This window comes from Lolium perenne, chromosome 2 (genome assembly GCF_019359855.2).
Source record: "Lolium perenne isolate Kyuss_39 chromosome 2, Kyuss_2.0, whole genome shotgun sequence".
Classification (NCBI taxonomy): domain Eukaryota; kingdom Viridiplantae; phylum Streptophyta; class Magnoliopsida; order Poales; family Poaceae; genus Lolium; species Lolium perenne.
Genome location: NC_067245.2, coordinates 86,678,524 through 86,702,344, shown reverse-complemented (window position 1 = coordinate 86,702,344; position 23,821 = coordinate 86,678,524). Strand labels below are relative to the sequence as shown.

The 23,821-nt window shown below is 50.8% G+C and overlaps 1 protein-coding gene and 1 long non-coding RNA gene across 2 annotated transcripts; both read left to right on the top strand.

Annotated features, from left to right (window-relative positions):
• Positions 1-400: 400 nt before the first annotated feature.
• On the top strand, positions 401-23,140 carry LOC127333169 (glucan endo-1,3-beta-glucosidase 14-like). Its single transcript, XM_051359499.2, has 4 exons — positions 401-604; positions 717-842; positions 21,635-22,674; positions 22,832-23,140. The coding sequence occupies exons 2-4, from the start codon at positions 785-787 to the stop codon at positions 22,889-22,891; spliced, it is 1,158 nt and encodes a 385-aa protein (XP_051215459.1). The 5' UTR covers positions 401-604; positions 717-784; the 3' UTR covers positions 22,892-23,140.
• LOC127333171 (uncharacterized) lies at positions 19,338-19,673 on the top strand. Its single transcript, XR_007871000.1, has 2 exons — positions 19,338-19,399; positions 19,493-19,673. It is a non-coding gene; the product is annotated as an uncharacterized lncRNA (long non-coding RNA).
• Positions 23,141-23,821: the final 681 nt, after the last annotated feature.

Sequence of the window (23,821 nt, the reverse complement as noted above, 5' to 3'; positions counted from 1 at the left end):
ACGGGCACGAAGCACTTGAAAGCGGGGCGGAAGGGACTCGGAAGTTAAGCATGATAGTGTTGAAGTAGTGGGAGGATAGGTGACCAAGCGAAAAGTTTGACCACGAGTACGTAATTTGACTAGAGATTAAGTGTAGTTCGAGACTAAACTTATCAAATAACTGAAATACTAAAAATTCTGAAGAAAAATAATAATAAAAAACATGGTAGTGAAAAGTAATTAGAAAAAATTGGATTTTTTTTAACGAAATAGCCTTCGGTGCTGGTTGGTGTTACAAACTCGAATTAAAGGTCCTCCGCCCGGCACACGGCCGCGGCCCACTTGACGTGCCAGTCTTTCACCTCCGGCGAGCGCTACATCCGAGCCTCCGCTGGCTTTTAGAAGCAGTAGGTGCCGACGTACAAGCTGCAGCAGTAGGTGCCGTCATTATCGATAAATCGGAAGACCTCCGCTCCTACACCCGCCTTGTTGGTCACCGGCGACCGGCGAGGCCGTTCTGCACCTCAGCAAGCCAGCGAACACGTTCTCATGTAGGTCTACACCGCGGCGCGCCGCCAAGCACATCTCACGCGTCAGCCTCGACGTCGACAAGCTCGCAACCAAGGTAGCATCACAAGAGGACTCTGCTCCTGCACTCGTGCTCTTCTTACCTCGGCCACTTCTGCCGTCTTTGATCGATCGGGTCTGGCGATTGCTCGGATTTGGGTGGTTTGCAGGTGTCAGCGCTCGAGGTCATCGTGGGCAAGGGCGGGAGAGTAGTGGAGGCGGACGTGGTGGCGCTCACATGTCTGGTGGGATGGGGCTGCTGCTAGTAGCCGCAATCTTCCTTCTCCAGCAGATTGGTAAGGCTCATCTTGTCCTTCTACTCGGTGTGTAAATCTTCTCTTCTTTATATTGATCATTCTGATTGATTGGTGATCCGCTGCTATTTGTGTTTGCTTCACTCCTCTAGTTTGTGTACAGTTTTGAAGTCTTAATTTTGTACAGCTATTGGTCATATTCTCCAAGAATTTTGTGCAGCTATTGTTCATCTTCCACAAAAAATTTGTACAGCTTTGTTCATCTGCTCGAAGATAAAGACAAACGTGTTTTTTTTTACTTCATGTTTTAATCTGCTAGTGGCTGCACTACGGGAAAATCAGGCGCTGCCGTGCAGCCAAGCTTTGCCGTGAGCTGCTGCACGGCAAAGATTTCTTTGCCGTGCGTAGCAAGAAGAGCGCACGGCAACGCAAAAATGCACGGCAAAGTATGAGAGCAGCGCACGGCAAAGAAACATAGCACGGCAAAGAAAGATATGGCGCACGGCAAAGAAGTTTCTCACGGCAAAGAATGGGAGCAGCGCACGGCAAAGATTTTAGGACGGCAAAGTCCCTGCAAGCCGCACGGCAAAGAAACAGCGCACGGCAAAGGCCTGGGCACTGCCGTGTCCCGCCCCTTTGCCGTGCAGACAGACCAGTTGCACGGCAAAGGGTCCTTTGCCGTGCGCTTCTCCCTTTGCCGTGCGCCAATATACATTTTATTTGTTTTTCTAACTATTTTATTTCATCTACTACTTATATTTATTTTGTTAATTAGTTTTTCTTTTTGATGACTATTTATTACACTATGTGAAATACAAAATTAGTCTCCATGCTCATCCCCCACATATATCAGGGTTCCGGTGCTCCGGCGGCCGTCCCCCTCCTTCCCCCCCAAAACAGCGGGACGGCGGGTCTACCCCCTAGATTTCTCCGCGCGAGGTTCCACCAATATACCTTTTCATAGGTTTAGGTTTGTTTAGTCCATGGACATATGGAAAACCATGTGTGGTACCCTTTGGCACAGTCTAGCCCCCGATATACCCGCGGCGGGACACTTCACCGTACACGTCCAGGAATCTGTTAAGTGTTATCGCCCGAAGGTGAGGAATGTCAGACCGGGGATCCATGCCATGCACCATTTGGTGAATTACACCTAGCATCACACTTTGACACATAGAATAGGTCCACATGCAAGGTTTGGTGGGGTTCCGGTGCTCCGGCGGTCGTTATCCCCCTCCTCCCCCCAAAACAGCGGAACGTGTGCCCCGGCGGGTCTACCCCCCTAGATTTCTCCGCGCGAGGGTGCACCAATGTAACTTTTAATTCTTTTAGGTTTGTTTAGTACATATACACATGGAGAACCAATATTGGGACCCTTTGGCACATATACCCGCAGCTAGAGCCATTATCACACGATCGACGGTGTGCCTGGTCTACTGGTTAGGGTTAGGTGTAGGGTTAGGGCTAGGGTTTAGGGGCTAGGGCTAGGGTTTAGGTTAAAGGGTAAGTATTTATGGTTAGGTATAGGTTTAGGGTTTAGGGTTAGGGTTAGGGTTTATGATGCATGGTTCTGCAGCTCCGGCGTCGTGGTTTAGGGATTTAGAGGGGTTTAGGGCTCGAAGCCTCCCCAGTTTAGGGTTTAGGGTTTAGGGGAGCTACTTTTGCACCATTACACCTTGCATCACACTTTGCACATATCATAGGTCCACATGCTAGGTTTGGTGGGGTTCCGGTGCTCCGGCGGTCGTTATCCCCCTCCTCCCCAAAACAATGAACGTGTGCCCGGCGGGTCTACCCCCCTAGATTTCTCCGCGCGAGGGTGCACCAATGTAACTTTTCATTCTTTTAGGTTTGTTTAGTACATATACACATGGAGAACCAAAGATTGGGACCCTTTGGCACATATACCAGCAGCTAGAGCCATTATCACACGATCGACGGTGTGCCTGATCTACTGGTTAGGGTTAGGTGTAGGGTTAGGGCTAGGGTTTAGGGGCTAGGGCTAGGGTTTAGGTTAAAGGGTAAGTATTTATGGTTAGGTATAGGTTTAGGGTTTAGGGTTAGGGTTAGGGTTTATGATGCATGGTTCTGCAGCTCCGGCGTCGTGGTTTAGGGATTTAGAGGGGTTTAGGGCTCGAAGCCTCCCCAGTTTAGGGTTTAGGGTTTAGGGGGAGCTACTTTTGCACCATTACACCTTGCATCACACTTTGACACATATCATAGGTCCACATGCAAGGTTTGGTGGGGTTCCGGTGCTCCGGCGGTCGTTATCCCCCTCCTCCCCCCAAAACAGCGGAACGTGTGCCCCGGCGGGTCTACCCCCCTAGATTTCTCCGCGCGAGGGTGCACCAATGTAACTTTTCATTCTTTTAGGTTTGTTTAGTACATATACACATGGAGAACCAAAGATTGGGACCCTTTGGCACATATACCAGCAGCTAGAGCCATTATCACACGATCGACGGTGTGCCTGGTCTACTGGTTAGGGTTAGGTGTAGGGTTAGGGCTAGGGTTTAGGGGCTAGGGCTAGGGTTTAGGTTAAAGGGTAAGTATTTATGGTTAGGTATAGGTTTAGGGTTTAGGGTTAGGGTTAGGGTTTATGATGCATGGTTCTTTAGCTCCGGCGTCGTGGTTTAGGGATTTAGAGGGGTTTAGGGCTCGAAGCCTCCCCAGTTTAGGATTTAGGGTTTAGGGGGAGCTACTTTTGCACCATTACACCTTGCATCACACTTTGACACATATCATAGGTCCACATGCAAGGTTTGGTGGGGTTCCGTGCTCGGCGGTCGTTATCCCCTCCTCCCCCAAAACAATGGAACGTGTGCCCGGCGGGTCTACCCCCTAGATTTCTCCGCGAGGGTGCACCAATGTAACTTTTCATTCTTTTAGGTTTGTTTAGTACATATACACATGGAGAACCAAAGATTGGGACCCTTTGGCACATATACCGCCAGCAAGAGCCATTATCACACGATCGACGGTGTGCACCGGTCTTGGTTAGGGTTAGGTGTAGGGTTAGGGCTAGGGTTTAGGGGCTAGGGCTAGGGTTTAGGTTAAAGGGTAAGTATTTATGGTTAGGTATAGGTTTAGGGTTTAGGGTTAGGGTTAGGGTTTATGATGCATGGTTCTGACTCAAGGCGTCGTGGTTTAGGGATTTAGAGGGGTTTAGGGCTCGAAGCCTCCCCAGTTTAGGGTTTAGGGTTTAGGGGGAGCTACTTTTGCACCATTACACCTTGCATCACACTTTGACACATATCATAGGTCCACATGCAAGGTTTGGTGGGGTTCCGGTGCTTCGGCGGTCGTTATCCCCCTCCTCCCCCAAAACAATGGAACGTGTGCCCGGCGGGTCTACCCCCCTAGATTTCTCCGCGCGAGGGTGCACCAATGTAACTTTTCATTCTTTTAGGTTTGTTTAGTACATATACACATGGAGAACCAAAGATTGGGACCCTTTGGCACATATACCAGCAGCTAGAGCCATTATCACACCATCGACGGTGTGCTCGGTCTCTTTGGTTAGGGTTAGGTGTAGGGTTAGGGCTAGGGTTTAGGGGCTAGGGCTAGGGTTTAGGTTAAAGGGTAAGTATTTATGGTTAGGTATAGGTTTAGGGTTTAGGGTTAGGGTTAGGGTTTATGATGCATGGTTCTGCAGCTCCGGCGTCGTGGTTTAGGGATTTAGAGGGTTTAGGGCTCGAAGCCTCCCGCTATAGGGTTTAGGGTTTAGGGGGAGCTACTTTTGCACCATTACACCTTGCATCACACTTTGACACATATCATAGGTCCACATGCAAGGTTTGGTGGGGTTCCGGTGCTCCGGCGGTCGTTATCCCCCTCCTCCCCCCAAAACAATGGAACGTGTGCCCCGGCGGGTCTACCCCTAGATTTCTCCGCGAGGGTGCACCAATGTAACTTTTCATTCTTTTAGGTTTGTTTAGTACATATACACATGGAGAACCAAAGATTGGGACCCTTTGGCACATATACCAGCAGCTAGAGCCATTATCACACGATCGACGGTGTGCCTGGTCTACGGGGTAGGGTTAGGTGTAGGGTTAGGGCTAGGGTTTAGGGGCTAGGGCTAGGGTTTAGGTTAAAGGGTAAGTATTTATGGTTAATTAGGTATAGGTTTAGGGTTTAGGGTTAGGGTTAGGGTTTATGATGCATGGTTCTGCAGCTCCGGTGTCGTGGTTTAGGGATTTAGAGGGGTTTAGGGCTCGAAGCCTCCCCAGTTTAGGGTTTAGGGTTTAGGGGAGCTACTTTTGCACCATTACACCTTGCATCACACTTTGACACATATCATAGGTCCACATGCAAGTTTTGGTGGGGTTCCGGTGCTCCGGCGGCCGTCCCCCTCCTTCCCCCCCAAAACAGCGGGACGGCGGGTCTACCCCCTAGATTTCTCCGCGCGAGGGTGCACCAATGTAACTTTTCATTCTTTTAGGTTTGTTTAGTACATATACACATGGAGAACCAAAGATTGGGACCCTTTGGCACATATACCAGCAGCTAGAGCCATTATCACACGATCGACGGTGTGCCTGGTCTACTGGTTAGGGTTAGGTGTAGGGTTAGGGCTAGGGTTTAGGGGCTAGGGCTAGGGTTTAGGTTAAAGGGTAAGTATTTATGGTTAGGTATAGGTTTAGGGTTTAGGGTTAGGGTTAGGGTTTATGATGCATGGTTCTGCAGCTCAGGCGTCGTGGTTTAGGGATTTAGAGGGGTTTAGGGCTCGAAGCCTCCCCAGTTTAGGGTTTAGGGTTTAGGGGGAGCTACTTTTGCACCATTACACCTTGCATCACACTTTGACACATATCATAGGTCCACATGCAAGGTTTGGTGGGGTTCCGGTGCTCCGGCGGTCGTTATCCCCCTCCTCCCCCAAAACAGCGGAACGTGTGCCCCGGCGGGTCTACCCCCCTAGATTTCTCCGCGCGAGGGTGCACCAATGTAAATTTTCATTCTTTTAGGTTTGTTTAGTACATATACACATGGAGAACCAAAGATTGGGACCCTTTGGCACATATACCAGCAGCTAGAGCCATTATCACACGATCGACGGTGTGCCTGGTCTTCTGTTTAGGGTTAGGTGTAGGGTTAGGGCTAGGGTTTAGGGGCTAGGGCTAGGGTTTAGGTTAAAGGGTAAGTATTTATGGTTAGGTATAGGTTTAGGGTTTAGGGTTAGGGTTAGGGTTTATGATGCATGGTTCTGCAGCTCCGGCGTCGTGGTTTAGGGATTTAGAGGGGTTTAGGGCTCGAAGCCTCCCGCTTTAGGGTTTAGGGTTTAGGGGAGCTACTTTTGCACCATTACACCTTGCATCACACTTTGACACATATAATAGGTCCACATGCAAGGTTTGGTGGGGTTCCGGTGCTCCGGCGGTCGTTATCCCCCTCCTCCCCCCAAAACAGCGGAACGTGTGCCCCGGCGGGTCTACCCCCTAGATTTCTCCGCGCGAGGGTGCACCAATGTAACTTTTCATTCTTTTAGGTTTGTTTAGTACATATACACATGGAGAACCAAAGATTGGGACCCTTTGGCACATATACCAGCAGCTAGAGCCATTATCACACGATCGATGGTGTGCCTGGTCTACTGGTTAGGGTTAGGTGTAGGGTTAGGGCTAGGGTTTAGGGGCTAGGGCTAGGGTTTAGGTTAAAGGGTAAGTATTTATGGTTAGGTATAGGTTTAGGGTTTAGGGTTAGGGTTAGGGTTTATGATGCATGGTTCTGCAGCTCCGGCGTCGTGGTTTAGGGATTTAGAGGGGTTTAGGGCTCGAAGCCTCCCCAGTTTAGGGTTTAGGGTTTAGGGGAGCTACTTTTGCACCATTACACCTTGCATCACACTTTGACACATATCATAGGTCCACATGCAAGGTTTGGTGGGGTTCCGGTGCTCCGGCGGTCGTTATCCCCCTCCTCCCCCAAAACAGCGGAACGTGTGCCCCGGCGGGTCTACCCCCCTAGATTTCTCCGCGCGAGGGTGCACCAATGTAACTTTTCATTCTTTTAGGTTTGTTTAGTACATATACACATGGAGAACCAAAGATTGGGACCCTTTGGCACATATACCAGCAGCTAGAGCCATTATCACACGATCGACGGTGTGCTCGGTCTCTTGGTTAGGGTTAGGTGTAGGGTTAGGGCTAGGGTTTAGGGGCTAGGGCTAGGGTTTAGGTTAAAGGGTAAGTATTTATGGTTAGGTATAGGTTTAGGGTTTAGGGTTAGGGTTTATGATGCATGGTTCTGCAGCTCCGGCGTCGTGGTTTAGGGATTTAGAGGGGTTTAGGGCTCGAAGCCTCCCCAGTTTAGGGTTTAGGGTTTAGGGGGAGCTACTTTTGCACCATTACACCTTGCATCACACTTTGACACATATCATAGGTCCACATGCAAGGTTTGGTGGGGTTCCGGTGCTCCGGCGGTCGTTATCCCCCTCCTCCCCCCAAAACAATAGAACGTGTGCCCCGGCGGGTCTACCCCTAGATTTCTCCGCGCGAGGGTGCACCAATGTAACTTTTCATTCTTTTAGGTTTGTTTAGTACATATACACATGGAGAACCAAAGATTGGGACCCTTTGGCACATATACCAGCAGCTAGAGCCATTATCACACGATCGACGGTGTGCCTGGTCTACTGGTTAGGGTTAGGTGTAGGGTTAGGGCTAGGGTTTAGGGGCTAGGGCTAGGGTTTAGGTTAAAGGGTAAGTATTTATGGTTAGGTATAGGTTTAGGGTTTAGGGTTAGGGTTAGGGTTTATGATGCATGGTTCTGCAGCTCCGGCGTCGTGGTTTAGGGATTTAGAGGGGTTTAGGGCTCAAGCCTCCCAGCTTTAGGGTTTAGGGTTTAGGGGAGCTACTTTTGCACCATTACACCTTGCATCACACTTTGACACATATCATAGGTCCACATGCAAGGTTTGGTGGGGTTCGGTGCTCCGGCGGTCGTTATCCCCCTCCTCCCCCAAAACAATGGAACGTGTGCACCGGCGGGTCTACCCCCCTAGATTTCTCCGCGCGAGGGTGCACCAATGTAACTTTTCATTCTTTTAGGTTTGTTTAGTACATATACACATGGAGAACCAAAGATTGGGACCCTTTGGCACATATACCAGCAGCTAGAGCCATTATCACACGATCGACGGTGTGCCTGGTCTACTGGTTAGGGTTAGGTGTAGGGTTAGGGCTAGGGTTTAGGGGCTAGGGCTAGGGTTTAGGTTAAAGGGTAAGTATTTATGGTTAGGTATAGGTTTAGGGTTTAGGGTTAGGGTTAGGGTTTATGATGCATGGTTCTGCAGCTCCGGCGTCGTGGTTTAGGGATTTAGAGGGGTTTAGGGCTCGAAGCCTCCCAAGTTTAGGGTTTAGGGTTTAGGGGAGCTACTTTTGCACCATTACACCTTGCATCACACTTTGACACATATCATAGGTCCACATGCAAGGTTTGGTGGGGTTCCGGTGCTCCGGCGGTCGTTATCCCCCTCCTCACCCAAAACAGCGGAACGTGTGCCCCGGCGGGTCTACCCCCTAGATTTCTCCGCTGAGGGTGCACCAATGTAACTTTTCATTCTTTTAGGTTTGTTTAGTACATATACACATGGAGAACCAAAGATTGGGACCCTTTGGCACATATACCAGCAGCTAGAGCCATTATCACACGATCGACGGTGTGCACGGTCTCTTGGTTAGGGTTAGGTGTAGGGTTAGGGCTAGGGTTTAGGGGCTAGGGCTAGGGTTTAGGTTAAAGGGTAAGTATTTATGGTTAGGTATAGGTTTAGGGTTTAGGGTTAGGGTTAGGGTTTATGATGCATGGTTCTGCAGCTCCGGCGTCGTGGTTTAGGGATTTAGAGGGGTTTAGGGCTCGAAGCCTCCCCAGTTTAGGGTTTAGGGTTTAGGGGGAGCTACTTTTGCACCATTACACCTTGCATCACACTTTGACACATATCATAGGTCCACATGCAAGGTTTGGTGGGGTTCCGGTGCTCCGGCGGTCGTTATCCCCCTCCTCCCCCCAAAACAGCGGAACGTGTGCCCCGGCGGGTCTACCCCCCTAGATTTCTCCGCGAGGGTGCACCAATGTAACTTTTCATTCTTTTAGGTTTGTTTAGTACATATACACATGGAGAACCAAAGATTGGGACCCTTTGGCACATATACCAGCAGCTAGAGCCATTATCACACGATCGACGGTGTGCACAGTCTCTTGGTTAGGGGTTGTTGTAGGGTTAGGGCTAGGGTTTAGGGGCTAGGGCTAGGGTTTAGGTTAAAGGGTAAGTATTTATGGTTAGGTATAGGTTTAGGGTTTAGGGTTAGGGTTAGGGTTTATGATGCATGGTTCTGCAGCTCAAGGCGTCATGGTTTAGGGATTTAGAGGGGTTTAGGGCTCGAAGCCTCCCGTTTTAGGGTTTAGGGTTTTGGGGAGCTACTTTTGCACCATTACACCTTGCATCACACTTTGACACATATCATAGGTCCACATGCAAGGTTTGGTGGGGTTCCGGTGCTCCAGCGGTCGTTATCCCCCTCCTCCCCCAAAACAATGGAACGTGTGCCCGGCGGGTCTACCCCCTAGATTTCTCCGCGAGGGTGCACCAATGTAACTTTTCATTCTTTTAGGTTTGTTTAGTACATATACACATGGAGAACCAAAGATTGGGACCCTTTGGCACATATACCAGCAGCTAGAGCCATTATCACACGATCGACGGTTGTGCACGGTCTACTGGTTAGGGTTAGGTGTAGGGTTAGGGCTAGGGTTTAGGGGCTAGGGCTAGGGTTTAGGTTAAAGGGTAAGTATTTATGGTTAGGTATAGGTTTAGGGTTTAGGGTTAGGGTTAGGGTTTATGATGCATGGTTCTGCAGCTCCGGCGTCGTGGTTTAGGGATTTAGAGGGGTTTAGGGCTCGAAGCCTCCCCGCTTTAGGGTTTAGGGTTTAGGGGAGCTACTTTTGCACCATTACACCTTGCATCACACTTTGACACATATCATAGGTCCACATGCAAGGTTTGGTGGGGTTCCGGTGCTCGGCGGTCGTTATCCCCCTCCTCCCCCAAAACAGGAACGTGTGCCCCGGCGGGTCTACCCCCTAGATTTCTCCGCGCGAGGGTGCACCAATGTAACTTTTCATTCTTTTAGGTTTGTTTAGTACATATACACATGGAGAACCAAAGATTGGGACCCTTTGGCACATATACTAGCAGCTAGAGCCATTATCACACGATCGACGGTGTGCTCCGGTCTCTTGGTTAGGGTTAGGTGTAGGGTTAGGGCTAGGGTTTAGGGGCTAGGGCTAGGGTTTAGGTTAAAGGGTAAGTATTTATGGTTAGGTATAGGTTTAGGGTTTAGGGTTAGGGTTAGGGTTTATGATGCATGGTTACTGCAGCTCAAGGCGTCGTGGTTTAGGGATTTAGAGGGGTTTAGGGCTCGAAGCCTCGGTTTAGGGTTTAGGGTTTAGGGGGAGCTACTTTTGCACCATTACACCTTGCATCACACTTTGACACATATCATAGGTCCACATGCAAGGTTTGGTGGGGTTCCGGTGCTCCGGCGGTCGTTATCCCCCTCCTCCCCCCAAAACAGCGGAACGTGTGCTGGCGTGGTCTACCCCCTAGATTTCTCCGCGAGGGTGCACCAATGTAACTTTTCATTCTTTTAGGTTTGTTTAGTACATATACACATGGAGAACCAAAGATTGGGACCCTTTGGCACATATACCAGCAGCTAGAGCCATTATCACACGATCGACGGTGTGCCTGGTCTACTGGTTAGGGTTAGGTGTAGGGTTAGGGCTAGGGTTTAGGGGCTAGGGCTAGGGTTTAGGTTAAAGGGTAAGTATTTATGATTAGGTATAGGTTTAGGGTTTAGGGTTAGGGTTAGGGTTTATGATGCATGGTTCTGCAGCTCCGGCGTCGTGGTTTAGGGATTTAGAGGGGTTTAGGGCTCGAAGCCTCCCCAGTTTAGGGTTTAGGGTTTAGGGGAGCTACTTTTGCACCATTACACCTTGCATCACACTTTGACACATATCATAGGTCCACATGCAAGGTTTGGTGGGGTTCCGGTGCTCCGGCGGTCGTTATCCCCCTCCTCCCCCCAAAACAGCGGAACGTGTGCCCCGGCGGGTCTACCCCCCTAGATTTCTCCGCGCGAGGGTGCACCAATGTAACTTTTCATTCTTTTAGGTTTGTTTAGTACATATACACATGGAAAACCAAAGATTGGGACCCTTTGGCACATATACCAGCAGCTAGAGCCATTATCACACGATCGACGGTGTGCCTGGTCTACTGGTTAGGGTTAGGTGTAGGGTTAGGGCTAGGGTTTAGGGGCTAGGGCTAGGGTTTAGGTTAAAGGGTAAGTATTTATGGTTAGGTATAGGTTTAGGGTTTAGGGTTAGGGTTAGGGTTTATGATGCATGGTTCTGCAGCTCCGGCGTCGTGGTTTAGGGATTTAGAGGGTTAGTGTTTAGGGTTAGGGTTAGGGTTACGATTTAGGGTTAGTGTTTAGGGTTAGGGTTAGGGTTACGATTTAGGGTTAGTGTTTAGGGTTGGGGTTAGGGTTACGGTTTAGGGTCAGGGTTAGGATTAAGGTTTAGGGTTGGGGTTAGGGTCCGACGGCATTGTCCCCCTCCCCCCCAAATAGCGGTTTGTGCCTCGACGGGTCTACACCATAGATTCCATGAGCCACCCCTTCTCTAACTTATTCTTCATCAAGACAGTAAGGTTTAATATAATTCTGAAATAGAACTGAATGGTGTCGACAATTAAAATGGTGAAAATCAGGTTTAAAATACTTTTGAAATAAGAAGGAAAAAAAAAATATCTTTGCCGTGCAGTGCCGCACGGCAAAGAGCCGTTGCGCACGGCAAAGGCCGTTTGGCGCACGGCAAAGCTTGTCCGCACGGCAAAGGAGGAAGGGCGCACGGCAAAGGCCGGTGGACGGCAACGTCCAGATCGGTACTTGATCCCTTATCCTCACCCCGACCACACACGTACGCCCTCACACACGCGCGTCTCCTCCTCGCGCGCCGCCGCCACGCCCTCCACGGCCCTCCTCCTCGCGCGCCGCCGCCACGCTCTCCTGCTCCTCGCGCGCCGGCCGCCGCCACGCTCCTGCTCCTCGCGCGCCGCCGCCACGGTCCTCCCTCCACGGCACGTCGCCGCTGCCTCCCTCCTCCCTCCCGGCCCCATCGTCGCCGTCTCCGGCCCGCCGCACGCACACGCCGCCGCCTCCCGCCACCACGCACACGCCGCACGCCCCTGGTCCCTGCTCCTCGCGCGCCGCCACCACCTCTGGTCCCTGCTGCTGCCCCTGCCCGTGCTGCTCGCTCCCGGCCACCACCACCCGCAGCTCCGGCCGCCACCACCCGCTTCAGCTCCGGCCGCCATCCCCTATAGGTAAGATACTAGTGTAGCTAGATTGTAATGTAGGATTTAGTGTTGATTTTAGTGTAGTATAGGATTTAGTTAAGGTAATGTAGTGTAAAATAGAAATAGGATTTTAGTAAGTTAAGGTAATGTAGTGTAAATTAGAAATACATGCGGTGGCAAGTGGGAGGCGCCGGCCGTGGAGTGCGGGTGTGGCCAGTTGAAGGGGAACTAGGCACATGCGGGGAGATCGGGGACAGTGAGGTTTTGTGAATACCTCGGGCGGGTGCGGGCTGTAATTGTAGCGCGTTTCCAGACCCATATGGTAATGTGCCGGAAGGAAATTCTTTGTGGTGAAGTAATATGTTATACCACTATTGTAAAAAATCCTTGTTCACTTGCATGACTATTTTATTTTTTTGTTATGCAGGCGATGCTTCGAGGTGGACATGAGGGGCGGCGTCGCGGGGGTGTTTGACGGGCGTTCCGGATCTTCTTTGGTGATTCTCTTAGAGGGTCGTTGGTCTTCTTCGCCGGCTGTCGGTCACGCTTCGAGGGTGAGAATCCGTTCGCCTCTCTTGTACCTAGGTTTTTGTGTGTCTAGATCACCAAGTCTGTCGCGATACCTAGGCGTCTCTTCCCGACCGTAAGGGTTACGCGGATAAATATGCATTAGTGGTCTCGCATATTATGAACCGTAACTCTTACGGCATTTATCGGGACAGCCGGCGGATGCGTAGTTGGGTACGTTCTCCGTGCTCTACCCCGATCCGAGACAGGATTTCGGTAGCGCCTCCCCGTTGTTCTCCGGATGCACACCCCTCTCGGCTTTTTGCCGAGACGTGTATCGGGAGAGCAGCGGGGAGGTGCTGCCGAAATTCTGTCTCGGATCGGGGTAGAGCTGGTAGAACGTACTCAATCTACGGATCCGGCGGCTGCTAGGAGCCCACCTAGTAGAGTTTCAGGTTGATGCACGCGTAAAATAAATAAATATATGATGCATTTATTTCGTATTTGATATATAAATGCTATGTTCGTCTGTTTTGTTGCTGATTAGAGGATGGATAATCGTGGCTGGATGTACGATGGCAGAACCAGTCAGTGGGACTATACTGATGAATGGGGAGAAAAGACCGAGCAGTTTGTGGATAGGGCGTTTGCCATCCCTAGCAGACCTATAAGTGTTTGGTGCCCTTGTAGTAAGTGCGCTAACCGAAAGGCACAGGACAAGGAAACTATGAGTATGCACCTGATCAAGTTTGGGTTCGCACCGTCCTACAGGATTTGGACTTACCATGGAGAAAAGGGAAAGAAACGTGCTAGGAAGGAGGTGCGGCAGATTCAACCTAGGGGGGAATATGACACTGGTTTTGATAGGTGCTTAGAAAACTTGGCTAATGGTAATGTGCCTGAAAGCTCTCATGTAGAGGTGGAGACACCTCAGGATGCGGAGACAAGTGAGGACCCGGAGGAAAACACAAAGGAGTATTATGAGGCTCTGTTTGCTTCGCAGAAACCCCTACATGAAAATACAGAGGTTACCCAACTAGATGCCATCGCTCGCCTTATGGCCTTGAAGTGCCATAGGAACTTGTGCAGAGATGGGTTCGATGAACTTCTGGTCATCGTAGGCAGCCTTCTGCCGAAAGGGCACCTCTTGCCGCAAAACTTCTACTATTCGACCAAATTGCTCAGTGACCTTAAGATGTCATCTCAGCAGATACACGCTTGTCCAAAGGGATGCATGCTATTCAGAGAGGAGCACGCTGACACAAATTATTGCATCAAATGCAATTCCTCTAGGTACTTTGAGGTAGACCGCAATGGTGATGGTCAGAAGAGGCAGACCACGGTTGCCAAGAATATCCTCCGCTATCTTCCAGTTCTACCGAGGATCCAGCGGCTCTTCATGACCGAGGATACTGCCCAGCAGATGAGGTGGGCCGTGGAAGGAAACAGATACACCGACAAGATGATACATCCGTCGGATGGTACTGCATGGAAGAACTTTGTGAAGAAATTTCCACTGAAAGCAGTGTGACCCGAGGAGCGTAGCGATTGCGATATCAACCGATGGGTTCAATCCATATGGTATGTCGGCTGCAGTATACGAGTTGTTGGCCGGTGTTTGTTATTCCCATGAACCTCCCCTGGCGTACGCATGAGATCGAGAGAACATGTTTGTGTCGATGATAATCCTGTGGCCCAAATACCCGGGCAAGAACATGAATGTGTACTGGAACCGCTGGTGGATGACTTGGTTCGTGGCTGGGAAGGTCGCGGGATCCGAACATATGACGCATCAAAGAAGGAGTACTTCGATATGTATGTGTGGTACCACACGTCCTGCATGACCTGCCGGCACGTGCTTTGTTCTCGGGTGGTGTACACATGGGAAGTGGCCTTGCCCACAAGGTGCTGTGCCGTGACTTTCTTACGGCTAAACAAGGGAGGCAAGTATTCATGCTTTGATGAAGCTCGACAGTTCCTTGAGCGGAGGCATGCATACAGGAGTGATGTAAAGAGTTTCAAGAAAGGCCGTGTTGTCCGTGGCCCGAAGCCAATTCCGAAGACCGGAACGGAAATCAAGGCCGAGTTAGATGCTCTTCAGCCTAGCCCTGATGGGAATGGTTTCTTAGGATATGGGGAGACACACCAATGGACTCACAAGCCGTGCTTATGGAAGCTCCCTTACTTTGAGTTTCTCGAGCTCCCGCATAACATTGATGTAATGCACACCGAGAAGAATATCAGTGAAGCCATTTGGAGCACGATTGTGGACACTGAGAAGACGAAGGATAACATAAAGGCTCGAATTGATCAAGAAATGTGGTGTGATAGGCCGGAGTTGAACATGCAGCCACCTAATGGTGCCAAAAAAACTTGGACTAAGCCACACGCTCCATTCTGCCTCACAAAGGCCCAAAAAAGGGAGGTCTTCCAATGGATGAAGGACTCCTTGTTTTTCCCCGATGGGTTCGCAGCCAACTGGATGAGGGGCCTGAACATTGAAATGCTGCGAGTACAAGGACTGAAGAGTCATGACTACCACATATGGCTTGAGCGGATAATGCCGGTGATGATTCGAGGCTATGTCCCTGAGAAGACTTGGCGAGTGCTAGCGAGGTTGAGTTTTTTCTTCCGCCAGATTTGTGCTAGGGAGTTAGACACTAAAGTGATTGAGAAGCTGGATGAAGAGGCACCCGTGTTGCTTTGCGATCTGGAGAAGATCTTTCCTCCAGGGTTTTTTAATCCGATGCAACACATGATCCTGCACCTCGCGGAGGTGTGCTTAAAGGGGGGGCCCGAATTGGGGCCGTTGGCAGTTTGGTCCCGAGAGAGAAACACAAAAGCTTCGTCAAATGACTGGCAATAAATGCAAGATCGAAGCATCCATAGCCGAGACAGTCCTGAACGTGGAGGTGGCAAACTTCACCACTAAGCACTATGATCCCAACATTCCCACAAAGCACAACCCGGTCCTCCGTTACAATGCCGCCAACAATGAAGAAGTACCCAAGCTTAGCATCTTCGTGGGGCTTGGTGGCAAGTCAAGTGGCTCGAAGCCGTACAGAACGGACCTACCTGAGCGGACCTTGATCCACTCGTATGTCTTAAACACCATGGTCGAAGTGAAGCCGTACATCGAGTAAGTGCGAACCATTTAATTATTCGCAAACATTCACTCGTATGTTCGTGGCTAACTCTTCCTCTTTTCATCGGTATAGGAAATTCAAGGCTATACATTGGAAGAATACCCACAGGGAGCCTACCCCGGAAGAATCCAAGCAAATTTTCGATAAGGGAGGCGGTTTCGATTTCAGTAGCTGGTTTTGTAATTTGGTACTATTCTATCCAAATTAGCTAGCACTTCCGACATTTATCGGTCATTTCTCGTTCTAAACTTCTTGTGCTAAACTTGTAGGCAAGAACTGACAAAGAGATGAAGTCAGAGCTAAGAAAAATTGCTAGGGGCTTTGACCATTCCGTAGAAGCGTTCAACTCCTATGACGTGAACGGGTATCGCTTCCAGACCCATCAATACACAACAAGCCGGCCCAACGCGAAGACAATAAATAGTGGGGTGGTATGTCAAGGTGATGATGGGCTCCATTACTATGGAAGAGTCGAGGGTATATACGAGCTGAATTACGGGTTTCACAAAGGGCTAAATCCCGTCGTCTTCAAATGCCATTGGTTTGACCCACGTCGGGTGAGACGGGATCCTGAAATTGGGTTGGTCGAAGTTGAAAGGAACTCCGTTTATAAGGGAGAGGATGTGTACATCTTGGCAACCCAGGCCTTTCAAGTATTCTATCTCCCGTACGCGTGCGAAACCCGACAAAACGTCTACATGGATGGGATGTTGTGATGACGGTGCCTTCACGCAATAGGCCGCCCGCCAAACAAGGACGATTACCGCCGCGTAGACCCCTCGGCAAAGGAGTGTCGAGTTTTATCAGGAAGAAGGGCTCCCCGGCCATTTCACAATCGGCTTGCCGACTATCGATGACATGGTCGTAGACGATGAACAAGAAGACTCGGCCCTGGATGGAGACAATGCGAAGATGAAGCCGAGGATGTCTCGTGCCCCGGAAGACCTGAGTTTGCTCGAGGCGTTCAAAGCAGGGATTGACCTCGATGCGGATGGACCACCTCCAGGTTTCATTGATGATTATTGGTTCGCCGAGCCTCGATGACGATGAGGAGACACGCGGTCCAATCACGGATGGCGACACGGGCTACGATCTATGTAGTAGTAATTGTGAGGCTAGCCTATTTGTAATAACTCCGTGTAATAGAGATTGTCTAGCTAGGTTATTTGTAAGAACTCCGTGCTATGTTTGAGAGAACTCTATGGTAGCTATTTGTTGCTTCCACTAATTAATTAATGTTCATCCTTTTGCATTATTTGTTGCTTTCATTAATGTTCATCTACTTATATTTCTGTTGCTTTCACTAATATTTATCTCTTTACAATATTGCGTACTAATAAACCACTCTCTTCATTTGTGTTTGCAGGTGATTGAAGCATGCCGCCAAAAAAAGGGGTGGCGGTCTTAAAAAGAAGCTCAAGGACTTGGTAGGTGTAGGGACTTCGAGGCGGGGCCGAGCTACTACCCCCCCTCCTAGCCCCCCTCCTGTCGCTCCCACAGGGCGGCCGCGTAGGAAGAATGCGACGCGGGTACTCACTCCTAGTCCTAGCCCCCTCCCGCAGCCGATGATGATGACGAGGAGGAGGACCAGGAGCACCACGGGGTGGGGAGGACCAGGAGGAGGAGGTGGGTGGGGAGGACCAGGAGGAGGAGGGGGGTGGGGAGGACCAGGAGGAGGAGGGGGACGAGGAGGACCTCTCGGAGGATGAGGGGTTGGGGAACTTAGTGTTCGATCCTGATCCAAGCCTAGAGTGGTGTGAGCCGGAGGATTACCAGTACGTTCCAGCTGTGGAGAGGCTGAGGCCACGTGATAGGAAGCCATATCGGCGTGGGATAACACAGCTCCCCTCGCTGAAGAGCTGGCGCTACAGGCACGTTGTTCTTGTGCCCTATGGAAGGAGGTACATGTTATTTTTTGGCATTTCGTTATCGCAATTTTGTCATTATCAAAATTATTATCACATACATATTGATGTTGTCGTTTCATGGTGCAGCTCGTTCCAGTTTGAAGACCCGACGCAGAGACCGCCACGCGGGTACTCGAACATCCTTGGGGGCCTACTTAGATGGTATTTCCCTGGGATAGTCAATTTCCCTACTGGTGGCTGCGACGTAGCTTGGAGGTGGGCGCACTACAGCCTCGCGGAAGATCCTCTTGGCCGCGGCACCGCGGCGGATTTGGTTGTTTACAAATTCTGGGTACGTGACTTTTGACTTCTTACCATTCATACACTCTCCTTGGTTCACAATAATTGCACTAATGCCCCTTGTTTTACCTATGTGCATGGTTGCAGAAATACTTCAAGAGGGCCGAGGGCAAGGAGAATGCGTGCGATGATGTCCTACACCAGCTTGCAAGGAAGAGGGTGACTGGCATGCACTACGAGGCACGTATTCAATGCGTCCGCGACTGGCACGCCGACCGCTTCGTCCACATGAGTAAGGAGGACGCTCGCGACACGCTCATGCAGCCGTGGCAGTACTTGCAGGTATTTGCATTTATGTGTTATTGATTTCTTTATCGCCATGTAGTTTATTTTACCATAATGGGTTTATCTTGTGCATGTAGAACCCTCCTCAGTACGTCGGCAACGACGATAGGTGCTTTCGTGCGATGGTCATGTGGTGGACATGCCCCCAGTACCTCAAGAAGCACGAGGAGGGCAAGGCGAAGCGGGCAGAGATGCGAGGTGGATCGCATATCCAAGGCAGCATCCCCATCTCTCTTCACCTGCAGAAGGAGGTGAGCAAATTAATGGTTCCTTCATTCTTTGAATTCATGTTATATATTTGTTAACTCCGCAAGGGTGTGTCACTTCACTCAATTACATGTTCTCTTTTGCAGGAAGTCAGGACAGGAGCGAAGCCTAACGTCTTTGCCGTGCTAAAGAAGATGAAGCAAAGGAAGACGCCTGATCCTGAGACGGGGTCCGTGTGGGTTAACCCGCAATCCGAGACCCAGTGCACGTCGTATGTCTCCAAGTTCAAGCAGAAGTACGGCGAGGAGGCCAATCCAGAGGCCGAGGACTTTGACCCTGAGGTCGCGGTGCTTGCGGGAGAAGGCTTGAAGCATGGCCGCCTATGGTTTGGTGACGGGTGCGTCGACCCAGCGAGGGTTCCCTCTCTCCGCCAGATCCATCGTGGTCGTAAGAGCGGCCAGCCTGAGGTAGAGCCCCGGCCACGGGCTTCGGATCTAGCTGTCGAGCGGTTACGGGTATGTTCTTCCTCGGGTCTCTACATTTCCTTTACATGCTTTCCATTGAAATGTTAATGACATCGCGGCAACACAACGTAGGAGGAGATGGCAGCGAAGGAGCAGGCGGCCCAGGAGCAAAGGGCGCAGATGGAGCAGCAGATTCTGCGATACCGGCGGCAGAACACGAGATGATGCGGCGAGATGCAACGGCAGCAGATGATGCAGCAGCAGCAGGCACAGATGAGCTGGCTGATGAGCCAGACGGCTCTGTCTTCTCCACCGGGGAGTCTTCCTCCTCCACCTTACTCCCTGTGGATGCCGCCACCGCCCACTCAGACCCCGGGGACACCTATCACCGTCAACAACATGAACATCATCCGGAGCATGAACCTCGGTGAGTCCTCTTGTGCCCAACCCGCTACTTGTACTTGTTCAAGTGTTCAATATGCAAATGCAAATGCAAATGTTCATTCCATCAACCTTATAGATAATTATTCACAAGGCAATGACAATGAGGCCGGCGGAAGCGGAGGAGGACAAGGTTGATGGCATGGTCTTCGTGCACTTTGTCGGATTGTATGCTTGTAATGGATTGTAATATTGGACATTGCACTATGGACTCTATGTAACTTGTGTGGATGGACTATGGACTCTATGTAATGCATGAATGTGTGTGTTTGATGTATTTGTGGTGTTCCCGTAGTGTTTGGTGATGTTATGTTGAAGATTATATGAGTATATGCTTTATTGTCAATTGCTATATTTGAAATGCAGGGAATAAGCAAAAAACAGCAAAAAAATGAAAAAAACAGGGCCCTTTGCCGTGCGTGTGCACACGGCAAAGGACTTTTGGTCACTTTGCCGTGTGCACACGCACGGCAAAGGAGCCACGTGGCGGCAGCCTGTAGACCTGGGAGGTCCTGGGGGGTGTGCTGCAAAGCACTTTGCCGTGCGAGGTGGCGCACGGCAAAGCGTGCGCACGGCACAGAGCAGCCGCACGGCAACGTATGCGCGCACGGCAAAGGGTTGGCCGCACGGCAACGTATGCGCGCACGGCAAAGCCCCCAGCGCACGGCAACGCAATGCCGCACGGCACAGACTTTGGCGCACGGCACAGACGAGAGCGCACGGCAGAGGCCTTTGCCGTGCAAAACGACCACGCGCACGGCAACGTTGGTTTTGCCGGCGCTATCTTTGCCGGGCAGACTTTACCGTGCGCGCGCGCACGGCAAAGGCTTTGCCGTGCGTATAGGGGTCTTTGCCGTGCAAAGTGGCGCACGGCAAAGCCCTGTTCTCCCGTAGTGCTGGTCACTGGTTAATGGACGATTAAATAGATAGTTTGAAGAGGATTAGGGTGCTAGCAAACATGTAGTGGTTGTTTGGATAGAGGAGTTTAGCGATGCGTTTTAGTAAACCACGTTTTAGAATGACTTTTCGTAAAACGAGTTTTGCTCATAATTCTGTTAGGATTGAGTCGATGCAAAACTATGTTTGGATTGTTAACCGGTACGTGCCGCGTATCTTGTTCGGCTCCTCGGCTCCTCGCCCGTTAATCTCTATCGTCTCCATTTTTTTCCCAGAATCTCCGAGAGGCTCGTTAGCCTGCTTCATGTTTCACAATTGTTGAGCTTTTCTCATGACTCCGGCACCTGCTCGAGATCATGTGCAGTGTCTCGGACTCTCAGTGACCAGGTGCTCCTTGACTACACTACGTCGCTGCCGCTCGGCCGGACGTCGCCACCGCGTGCAGGCCACGGAGGAGCGCGGGTAACTTGTCATGGCGGATGTGCTCGTAGCTGGCGAGCCGGGCGGCGTGGAAGAGCTCGGAAAGGCAGGCGCGACGGAGACGGCGCCAGTGCGCGATGCATGTGGGACGAGGCGGCGTGCCTGCCGGTAATGGTGTGGAGGTGGCCGGCGAGCAAGGAGTCATGAGTTTGAACGAGCAGTCCGTCTGTCTCCGGCGATAAGCGCACCACTACAGGAAAGGAGACGAAGCAGAGCTATATCAGCTGGCCTTAGCACGCGTATGAACAGTGCGGCAGCTTTCCCAGGCCATGGGATGTAGGAAATCGATTACTGGCCATGGCTTAGGTCCCCCGGGTTAGCGTCGCGCAGGTGCCGGAGTCGTCGAGGAGTCGGCCGAGCTCGCTGACCTCGACGGAGCTGCACGAGAAGGTCAGGAGGCTTGTGGCCTCCGCCGGCGGGATCCTATCGAATGTCAAAGATCGTAGACAGCTGGGTAGTCTCCGCCCAACGAGACCTGCTCGAGTTTTGGGTAATCGCGTTTTGACAAAAACTACTAATACTCGTTTTTGCCAAAACACACTTTCCTGGCTTTGTGGAAACTCAGTTTTATCAATTCCCGTTTTAGTTGTTGCACCCAAACAAGATATTAGGTTGTTAGGCGGTTATATAAGTTTACGGGGAACCCTTGTTTGGATATCAAGTTTATAGTGAAATTTTGAATCATTGTCTTAAAAACCTTGTAAAAAATATTGTTTAGAATAAAAGATGAGTGAATCTGTACATATTTGGTATGAACTTATATCAATATCGTTAATATTTTGAAGACCTCAAACACTATGTGGTTTTGCTTTTTCTCCTCACTCTCAGTTACAATTGCATGCAGCGGATGAGGCGGTGGCTGCTGGAGCGTCGATCGGGATCAACTACGGGCAGATCGCCGACAACCTGCCTTCCCCGTCCCAGGTTTCATGGCTGGTCCGGTCGATGAACGTGGGCAAGGTGAAGCTCTACGACGCGGATCACAGCATCCTGACGGCGTTTCGTGGCTCCGACGTCGAGCTCGTCATCGGCGTCGGCAACGAGAACCTGTCGGCGATGACTGATCCGGCGACCGCGCAGGCGTGGGTCCAGGACCACGTCCTGCCGTACCACCTCTCCAGCACGCGCACGCGGATCACCTGTATCACCGTCGGGAACGAGGTGTTCAAGGGCAACGACGCCGCAATCAAGGATAACCTCCTGCCCGCCATGAAGTCCGTCCACGGGGCCCTCGCCGCCCTGGGGCTGCAGGGGCAGGTGAACGTCACCACCGCGCTGTCCCTCGACATCATGGGCAGCTCGTACCCTCCCTCCGCCGGGGCATTCCGTCCCGACGTCGCGCCCTACATGGCCGCACTCCTCGACTTCCTCTCGACGGCGACCTCTCCGTTCCTCGTCAACATCTACCCCTACTTCGCCTACAAGGAGGACCCCAGTCACGTGCCGCTTGAGTACGTTCTGTTCCAGCCAACCGCCGGAGTCACGGACACGACCACCGGTCTTCACTACGACAACATGCTCTACGCCCAGATGGACTCCGTCTATGCTGCGATCCAGGCGCTTGGACACACGGACGTCGAAGTCAAGATATCGGAGACTGGGTGGCCGTCAAAGGGTGACCCTGACGAGGCGGGCGCCACGCCACAGTACGCCGGGATGTACATGAGCAACCTGCTGCGCAGGATGGAAATGAAGGAGGGCACGCCCCTGAGGCCGGCGGTGGCAGTTGACGCCTTCGTCTTCGCGCTGTTCAACGAGAACCTCAAGCCCGGGCCGGCCTCCGAGCGCAACTACGGGCTCTTCTACCCTGACGGCACGCCGGTCTACGATTTCGGCCTGCTCGGGTACCTGCCGCCGACTCACAAATCGGATGCCACACAGACGGTAAGGCTCTTCACTCTTCAGGCTTAGTCTTGTCACATTCTGCAAATTTGTTGGAAACTCGATCTCTGAATTTAGGTGGCTGTAGGCCTGTAGCTATGCAATGTATCTTTGCGAGACGGTTCTCACATGCAGCGAAATGTTTCTCGCTCTTTTGCAGGTGCTTCAATTGTCGTTTGCCCACATCGCCATAGCAGCTCTCACAGTCATGTTATCGTAGATACGCGAAGTCTGCATATCACTTCCACAGTACATAAGTGGATCAGCGTGCTGCTGCACTGGTTTCGCCCTAGCTTGCTCTTCTGCATGTGGCTGCTACGTGCTGGGAAAAGGAGATGGAGCTAGCATTGAGGTGCTCCTTTTGGGTTGCCAAATCTTGATATTAATTACTTCGCCCTTTGTTCACATTCTTCTCTCTTCCTGGGTCGCCTTGTAAATGACTGATGGTTTATAAGTTGATTGTCTGATTCTGGACGTGGATGGTCTGTAGTCCTGTAGCTCTTTCGCGCTTGAATGATCATGAATGTTTCGAAAGTGTATACCGATCCTTCTTTCACGCGTCGCTAAAACTAACTAGATGACCCGTTGCGCCCCGACGCAATGCAAAAGCGAGACAGCATTGTAGCCATTATAAGTATATATATTATTATAGATTCTAACTGCTGGAATTTGTATGTACATTCTACGGAAATTTAGTGAAGGTACAATAACATTGTACAACATTATGTACATACTCAGGAGGCACAAGTATCAGATTCAAACTTGAATTTATTGCCTGAAAAGTCATATTTACAACACAAGTTACTACCGGACGGTCTCACTATGTACAAACTCAGGAGGCAGTAGCCAACATGATAAATTACCCCAGGTAATATATAGAGAAAACATCACTTCAACTCTGTCCCAGCCCTTGAGCTTGGCCCAGGGCAACACAGGTGCTATATTGACTGAAAGCAGCTTAATTCCCGTCCATGCCCATTCGTTAAACAGCGCAAGCGGCGATGCTCCAGTAACGATTGGTAGACAATGTCCAGCGCAAAAATGGATACAAACATATAAAGGGAAGGCGAAGGTGAAGCACCATAATAGCATGGTTCAAAGTGCCGCAGCTACACAGGTGTTTTTTCATTGCACATCATCTCATGAAACT